This window comes from Impatiens glandulifera, chromosome 5 (assembly GCF_907164915.1).
Source record: "Impatiens glandulifera chromosome 5, dImpGla2.1, whole genome shotgun sequence".
NCBI lineage: Eukaryota > Viridiplantae > Streptophyta > Magnoliopsida > Ericales > Balsaminaceae > Impatiens > Impatiens glandulifera.
Window position 1 is genome coordinate 22,079,523 of NC_061866.1, and position 9,132 is coordinate 22,088,654.

Here is a 9,132-nt window from a genome sequence, read left to right on the forward strand (position 1 = left end):
GAAATGATTACATAAATTAAATATAAAGTTGACATATTGTCAAGAAATTGAGAAGAGAAATTAGGGTCACACTTTTTTAATTAGGCTTTGTTTTATTTTTAATTTTTCAAAGAGTAGGTTGAGAATGGGGAATTTGAGCAAATGACCCTAAAAACAGGGTGAAATGCGGAAAGTGCGGGTGAATAATTTAAATAGCTCTGGTGACCCCTTTTACTGTTTTTGAACGAAAATGCACCAGTTGTGTCAGGCAATCTCAGGTTGCGTGACGCAATATATATATATTTTTTCAAAATATTTTAATTAAGAAATTTTTTTGGACAAAAATGTCCCAGTTGCGTTACGCAATTGCGTCACGCAACTCCAGTTGTGTCACGCAATCGCGAGACGAAAAAAAAAATTTTGAAAAAAAAAATTCGATTGCGTCACGCAACTGAAGTTACGTTACACAATGGTACAATTTTTTATAAAAAAAAAATAGGATCACCAACGATATTTAAATTGTTATTCACCATATCAGTGAGGTCATCTAATGATTGTATTAGTGGGTCATCTATGATTGAGCAGTTATTTCATCACTTTTATTGAGAAAGAATGTAGACCAAAGAATATTTATTTATTTATTTATTTTTGTGCCAAATAAAAAAAAAATGAAATGGAATTGTGAACTGCCACGTGTCCGTCTGCTTGATTTTCTGTGTAGCAGCCCGTGGCGAGAGATCTCCAACAGAGTGAAAAAACGAAGAAGCAATCAACCAAATGGAAAAACAGCTTCGCAGAGAAAAGGAGAGGGAGGTAGAAATGTCCAAAACCTAAGGTTTCTGCTACGGGTGCACTTGTTAGTTCGTACCCCAGTTGACATTTTCTCGCGTCTTAGGATAGGAAGTGCGGCGGGAAAATGGTAAGAAGCGTAGAGAGTGAAAATTCGCAATCTCAGAGTCCTCGAAATGGATCTCCTGCTGCTTCCAGTTCTTCAACTAATCCGGTGAGAGTTCTGGCGAGACCCGACCCCTTCTTGGTGGTTTGTAGATGCTTCAGCGTTTTGACTGCCATTGCTGCTATTCTTTGTATTACTGTCAATGTCCTTTCTGCTCTCAGATCCTTCAAGAACGGTTCCGATGTAATCTCTCCTTTCATTTCTCCAATTTTTATACTTTAAACGTCGCTCTCTCTGCCCACAATGGTTCTCAGACTGTTTCTTATCATAAATTTATGTAGATATTCGATGGGATATTTCGTTGTTATGCGGTCGTGATTGCGCTTTTCGTAGTTGTTGCAGAGACAGAATGGGCTTCCATTATCAAATTCTGGAAGGTTTTATATTATATTTCTTTTCTACTTTCCATTTTGGTCTTTCATGTTTATATGTTTTTTGGGATCTTTAATCAACCCGGGGGAAGTGAGCTCCAATGCTGTTATTTGTCAAGAAATTTTGGATAGGCATTCGTATTGCAATTGAATAAGGAGATAGATTTAGGTTGACCATTGTCCTTCCCCGTTAAAGGAAACCTGTGGTCCTATTTCCGAAATTTCTGTGTGAACTGAACATTAAGAACCATTAACCGAGGCATCTATATGAATCCCTTGCACTTCTATATGAACCATTACTGTCCCGTCAGAATTGAAGTCACTTTGTCCTCACATCAGCATTGTCCTTGAGGTTGAAGAATTAGTCCCTTTGCCATTATGAGGATATTGTTCTTGCCAATCCTGCTATTGTGAGGTTATAGGGATTTTACTAGGTGGGTAGCAAATTGAAGATTGTTTTTTTGAAAGGATATAACCATTTTCCCTAATCGATTTATATTTGCTAATATCACAAACATAAGGGGAAAAACCCAACAAAAACCAATAAGTTCAAGTTAAAATGATCATAAATTCCCAGTAGCACAAGAAATAAAAATCACAAGCATTGCCAAACTCACAACATCGCTGTTGTGACTGTGATCCACTAACACCCTGACCAACTAGAGGCAAAACCAAAGCCCCAATCACACCAGCTTGCCGATCACCCGAGAAGAAACACAAAATCCATCCAAGAAACAATACACCAAGAATTATAGTGGTTCGGCAGGAAAGCCTGCATTCACTTGTGTAGACTAAGCTTAGGCAATCTACATTAGAATCAAAGTAGAGTAGTACACAAGTTTTGAGAACAACATTCACCACCACTCCTCCTTCTAGCTTTTGGGTGGAAGACATTTTGGGTGGAATGATTCTCACGGTTCTCTTGTGTTTAATCCCTCTCAACACATGTAAATTCAAGTGCAGCCCAATGAGTCCTTCCACCCCTATCTATTTATACACCATAGGGATGAAGTCTCATCACATTTGGCTAAGAATTGAGGAAGTTATGACAATAGTGCTACCCGGTGACAAACAATCAATCCAGTTAGCCTAAAACTATGCTAAAACATTTCTCACTTGTTTTACCTCAAACAATAAATTGTTGCCGGAGGCGCCTTTTTTTTAAACCTTTGCGCTATGAAGCATAAATTTTAATCATTGCAAACAACCCCGAAAGCAAACATCACAAAAACTCACAACATCATCACAAAGATGAGACCAAGTATCTCAAGATCCACCTAGGCCCAAGCTCGACGTGAATCTCAATACCTTCCACTCGAACGTCCCGACCATGGCCAATTGGTTCTTTAGTGCCAACTTGGCAAGGGAGAAGTTTGGCATTGATCTTCCATCCCATTCCACAAAGTTCTTGAAGTTGTTCTATCCTGTAGAAGATGGTATTTTAAATATGGTGACGATTAGATCTTATTCCCTTAAATATGAGGATGTATAAACAGTGGTTTGCATTCTAATTTTAATTAGTGAGAAATAATACATCTCAATTATTCAATCTCTCTCTTAATCTCACATAATTAATTGAGGCCAGAAGATTTTGTTGGTAAGGTATAACTATATTTATTATTTGTAGTTGATTTTTCTGGGAAGGTACATTTGTAGATAATTATGGTTAATAGATATTTATAAATGGTTAAATATGATCATTTTGCTGATAATATCAGTAGATTAGATAGAAGTAGAAATTTATCTATAATTATAGTACCTACTACGATAGATAATAGCCACTATATGTAAAGCAGGACATGAATGAAGAAAAGAAAAATTATGAAAGTCACATTACTTCTCTTTTTCTCATCTCTCGTTGTATCTCAAACTTAACTTAATTCCTACCAGAAACATGTCTTACAAGTCTTTGTGCAAAGTAGTAGATCTCTTTAGTTGAGTCTGTTGCATCCCTACTAGTTATATGCATGTTTTCTTTTTTGAAAATGATCCGGGTGTGAAGACATATATATATGTGTGTGTGTGTGTGTGTGAGTTTTTATTTCTGCTGAACAATGGTTTTATTTTGGGTTAACTCTTGCAAAATAATTCAAAGATCTATTCTTCTAAGTGTTTTGCACAATCTAAATCATTATTTGCCTATGTTTCAGGGTCTGGAATACTGGGCTGGGAGGGGTATGCTGCAAATATTGTATGTAGACACTTAAGCATTTTGTTAATACTTATACATTTATTTTGTCTATAGCGCATGGATATCAGAGAGCTGTTTATCTGGGAAATCCCATAGACTACACCATTAATGTCATACATGCCCATTTATGTAAATTGAGACAAATTTGGGTCAAGCTCTAGGACAGACTTTAATAGCAATTGGTTATCATCCCTCAAGCTAGAGTATAACAAGCTATATCTTATACAGTTTGCTACTAGATAAGAAAAAAACACCAAAATCTTTGACAAGTATGTCAGCCCAATATTTGATGTTGTTTGTTTCTTTCCATAAGTTAGGGGTAAAATAAAAAGATAATTTAAAAGTTTCAAGAAAAATCCAACAATGTTGAGTGTGAACAGAAGAGTCAAATTTGATAGAAAGTTCAGGGGAGAAAATACTAATTATCTCCTTTAAATTCTTCTTCTATTTGGTATCAGGATAACATTGAGTTGTTCCGGGCATGATGTTTCTTATAGCTAGACTCTGGATTAACTAAAAAAAGTCAAATACAGTGAAAGACTAGATTTCATCATCTGCTTGCACCCATGAAAGAATTTGACATTTATATATTTTTTCCGAGCTTAGCTAGTTCACATTTATCATGTTTCAGCCACAATAGCATCTTGTAGTAGTATCCACTTGATTTGTCTTGGAAATAGTCACTATATATATGCAGGACTTTCGGATGTATAGTGAAATATGGTCATTCAACAATTTAGCACATGTTTCTGATCCATGGATCACTGTTGTTTCCTCAGCGTCGCTGTGATGACAAAAGCTTATCCCGAAGACAATAAGGAAAGGAAGGACCTTGTTCTTCTCCAAAATATAGCGTGCTACATGCTCCTAAGTTGTGGTGTCTTTTATCTTGTTTCGGTAAGATCATAAAATTTTCAATCTCAACATTTTATTTGGTAGATTACATTCCCTATTTATGCTTTGCTCTTCTCTGTCTATTGGGCCTTTATTCAATTTCATTTGAAAAAGAGATTGTGGGTAAGTTGTTCCTGATCTAAAAAATAATTACATTTGTTATATTTGTGAAAATTCTCAATAATCAAAAACATTATCGTGTCATAATATCTCGATACCAAATGAAGCAAAAAATCACACTTAATTTAAATTGCGATCTAAGAATTTTTTTTTTTTTATACTAAATGAAGTAAGGAAAACAATCTGGATCATGATAAAAATAATCGATCCAGAAAATTCTTATACCAAAATAATATGTCAGTTTCAATTTTAACTTTTTCATTTTTTAATGAGGTTGTGACAACATAATTCGGTTGAATTTCATGTAGGTGTCAATGAGTAGATCTTTGTGTCCTGTTTTAAGGATAACATTTCTCTATTCACTGGATTATCTCATTATCTGATTTTCTTGATATTGTTCCTCTCTAGTTTTTTGTAAGGTTAACTGTTAGGCAAATATATTTTTGTTAGTAATACCAGGGGATCACCATACAAGTTATTATTATCTTATATTCGGTTTTAAATACCAGGGTATCTTATGCATCGGTCATCTCAAACGCACTCGTCAAAAGAAAGAAGTTTCAAGAGACCAAGCTGTTAAGGATCTTGAAGTAAGGTCTTCGCTTAGTATTAATTCTTGTTTGTTTACCCAAAAAGAAGATGGCGAACAACTAATGGAACTCATGATTTAAAATTTTGTATTAAGAAGAATAAGATGGAACATTTTATTTTCTCTTATCTTTATATGACCTGAGGCAAGATTAGTTTATTGACCAAGAAAGGGAGGATATAATAGAAACATTTAGCTTCTTATGAAAGATAAATATTTTAAAATTTCTTTGATATTTTAGAAATGTAAGTAATTTTAGTTTGATTTAAATTGTATGGGCTTAATTAATTAATTAATCTTTTGCTTTCATTTCAACAAATCTCTGTTCTGCCCAAGTCTTGGGTATATTTTGTTTGGTCTCTGTCAACAATCCTGCTTCAACTGACTGACAGGAACTGGAGCGGCAAAGAGAGGAACTTGAAGCATTGCTGTTACTTGAAGAAAGATTTTGACAAAAAAATGGTATCTTCTAAGATTGTATTTCATTTTCACTAGGAGCCATTGCATCTTTGTCTTAGTTTTGGGTTTGGATTGTTTGTATATTTGTCGCAAACCTTCCTATTTTATCCAAGTGAAAGAAAAGCAAATTCTAACAGGATCAGGATATGCCCCTCCTCCTCCTATAAGTTGTCCTTGCAGTGAATTTCGTTAATGATTTGGGAGTTCAATTTGTTTTACAATATTGTTTGTTTATCAATATCAATTGTTTCAGATCATAATTGATTATAGATAGTAAAGAAACTTGTTCTCTTTTAAACCTATGACCAATCTTTTAGTCCATTAATATCACTCATTTTTTTTGTAAGTTATCACTTTGTTTTTTTTAAGTTATCACTTTGTACTATTATCAAAATTACTTTATTGGTTGTATATTCTCACGGAATATTGGCATATATATGTTTAGAAAAGATATTAGAATTTTTTTAATCAATTGAGAGATATTACAGGTTTGATTATACTAATCATAGGTTTGGATTTTCTCATTAGCATCATCTTGAAGATTGGAAGACAACAAGTTCTAACTATTTCCAGCACCATACTAGTCAGCCGTATGGATATGCACTTCAACTTAAAAGAGATGAGAAAAATGTAATAAATATTATGCATATTGGAAAGAACTTCTTGAATCTGAGAAAAGGTCTAAAAAATGTAAATATTATGCATATTGAAAAGAACTTCTTGAGGCTGAGAAAAGGTATGAACAATGTAACAAGTTTTTTATTTTCCTGTGAATATGTATTGGATTATGGACACGTTTTTTTCTAGTGTCAATCTTCTTTTAAATATTTGTTAGTTTAGTTTAGAACTTTAGATGTCCAAAAGTTGGTGATTGCGAGTTTTTATATCTTGACCAGATAAATTATTAATAACTTATTACAATTATTCAAGTTTGATATCAATACAATACAAACTAATTATTGAATTTACATCTATTTCTTTTATATTTTTTTTATTAGTTAACATTTTAGTTATTATTTCTATTACCTAATTTTTCAGTCTAGAGTTTATTAGTTTTATAAATACATTAAAATGATTGTAAATGAATAAGATAACGATTTTTCAAAGTAGCTCTCAACAAGCTTACAACTTGTTAAATGTATATTCATTTCAACTTGTTCAATGTCTGTTGTTCAATGTCTGGATATTCAATATTACATATATTTTTCATGATCTGGTTAGTTTTATTTATTTATTTTTTATTTTTTTTATCTATGATTTCAAACTTGTGCAAGATGTTTTAGATTATCAAATTCTTCTTGAGTGAGATTGATGTCATTTAAAGATAATAACCACAATTTTCATCCAGGGAGATTTTTTTTGCAATGATTGTGGTATGTGTTGTCAACGTATCCATGTTTTATTAATATTTATAAACTTGTCAAACCATACAATGCTAGGATATTTATTCAAGATCATATAATAATTTAGTCTGCCTCTTCTTAAAAAGTCGCTAAAGCTGGATCATATAATAATTTATGAATGCATTTCTTGATATATTTGGTATGAATAAGTGTAAGTGTGTAATTAAATGAATTTTTAATTTATTAGTTTGGTTGGTATGTATATTAATTTTATATTTATTATATTATATATTTTTAAATATATTTTTATTTATTTAATTACAAATGAAAGTTACAATAAAAAATAATCTATATTTTAAGATAATCTTCTATAATATTTGAAAATTTTAATACTAATTAGTAAAAGTCCGAAAATTGTAATATTAATAATGTGTTTGTTCTCTTTGTCTCTACAATTTGGATGTTAACAAGTATTTAAATATATTTATTTATTCTCTCTCATCATCATGAATATTCCTTTACAAATTATTGTCATCATAATCTAAATAGTTATCTTAATTGCTAGAGTGGTCGTATGTCTTCACCTTCATCCACGACTTGAAGTTTCACAAAATTGTGTAAACATATGGTTGCTACAACGACATGTGTTTGAGCTTTTATCGAAATTCATCACAATTCTCTAGAATTTGCCCATTTTTATACTTTAAATGCACATTCAATTATAGTCCTTAAGGATGAATGTATCTTGTCATGTGATGAACTTGACAACGGATGCCTCCAAAATTGTAGCATGTGATATCGAATTTGTCCATACAGAACTAAATAAACTCTTTTTATTTTTATTAACAATCACCAATATAATTTTTTCTGCAAAGAATTAATACAAAAAATTATAATTTGAGTATGTACAAAATAGTCTTAAAATAGCTTAAATTACTTATTTGTCAAAGAAGGTGGAAAACGATAATGTGGATCACTTATGGCGGTTTTCAAATCACAACATTATGAGCAGATCCTTCCATATCAAACCAACTAAGGCATACGTGAAACACATCAAAGTCATGCGTCGTAAGTATAAATTATGAGTTGGATAACCTTTACGTCCAATACAATTGATAATTTCCTCCTTGGGCCCATACATTTCGATATGTGTAACGTCTATTGCACCTATATTCTACACGATAAAAATATTTATTAGAGATGGTTACAAATAATTTATAAGTTATTATATTCATAACATTCAATTTTTAAGAGTTTTACCTTAAAATATTTGTATTTCCTTTCTCTTAATTTTGGATGAACGGTTGTTTGATCCATATGTAAGATTTGGTCATTAGAAGTATTGATTTCAAGACACAATGAAAATGTCTATTGATTGTCTTAATGCTATACTTGAACAATGGTTTGACAATGTCACTACATTTTGTCCGACTTACTTTAAAAACATTGCTAGTAATTCTTCTGGAAAAGACCATTATTTTGATTAGACAATCCAAACTTGATAGTGAGCTTGTTTACCAATGTATTAAAGCTAATAGTATCCATATGAAACTCAAATAAGCATATTTCTTAATCTTTCAGCATATCTTGTACTAATAAAAATCCGCTTGTATGAGCTCGATGACTCATTCTCTCCAAATAGATTTTTTTGTCATAAATAAACTTGTAATCTATTTCTTCTACAATCATTTTAGTGGCTTTTTTTTACACAGATGGAAAGTTGATCGTATAAAATCTTTCTAAGATTGTATTTCATTTTCACTAGGAGCCATTGCATCTTTGTCTTAGTTTTGGGTTTGGATTGTTTGTATATTTGTCGCAAACCTTCCTATTTTATCCAAGTGAAAGAAAAGCAAATTCTAACAGGATCAGGATATGCCCCTCCTCCTCCTATAAGTTGTCCTTGCAGTGAATTTCGTTAATGATTTGGGAGTTCAATTTGTTTTACAATATTGTTTGTTTATCAATATCAATTGTTTCAGATCATAATTGATTATAGATAGTAAAGAAACTTGTTCTCTTTTAAACCTATGACCAATCTTTTAGTCCATTAATATCACTCATTTTTTTTGTAAGTTATCACTTTGTTTTTTTTAAGTTATCACTTTGTACTATTATCAAAATTACTTTATTGGTTGTATATTCTCACGGAATATTGGCATATATATGTTTAGAAAAGATATTAGAATTTTTTTAATCAATTGAGAGATATTACAGGTTTGATTATACTA

The 9,132-nt window shown here is 31.7% G+C and overlaps 1 protein-coding gene across 4 annotated transcripts; it reads left to right on the forward strand.

Annotated features, from left to right (window-relative positions):
- Positions 1-739: 739 nt before the first annotated feature.
- On the forward strand, positions 740-8,932 carry LOC124939828. 4 transcript variants are annotated; one of them, XM_047480281.1, is made up of 7 exons: positions 740-1,117; positions 1,216-1,311; positions 3,456-3,496; positions 4,276-4,393; positions 5,020-5,100; positions 5,492-5,573; positions 8,646-8,932. In XM_047480281.1, the coding sequence occupies exons 1-6, from the start codon at positions 896-898 to the stop codon at positions 5,549-5,551; spliced, it is 618 nt and encodes a 205-aa protein (XP_047336237.1). In that variant the 5' UTR covers positions 740-895; the 3' UTR covers positions 5,552-5,573; positions 8,646-8,932. The 4 variants fall into 4 exon arrangements, with proteins under 4 accessions (XP_047336237.1, XP_047336238.1, XP_047336239.1 ...); XM_047480282.1 differs by lacking the exon at positions 8,646-8,932 and adding an exon at positions 6,087-6,213 and having other exon boundaries at positions 5,492-5,561; XM_047480283.1 differs by lacking the exon at positions 8,646-8,932 and adding an exon at positions 6,068-6,086 and having other exon boundaries at positions 5,492-5,561.
- The last annotated feature ends 200 nt before the right edge of the window (positions 8,933-9,132 follow it).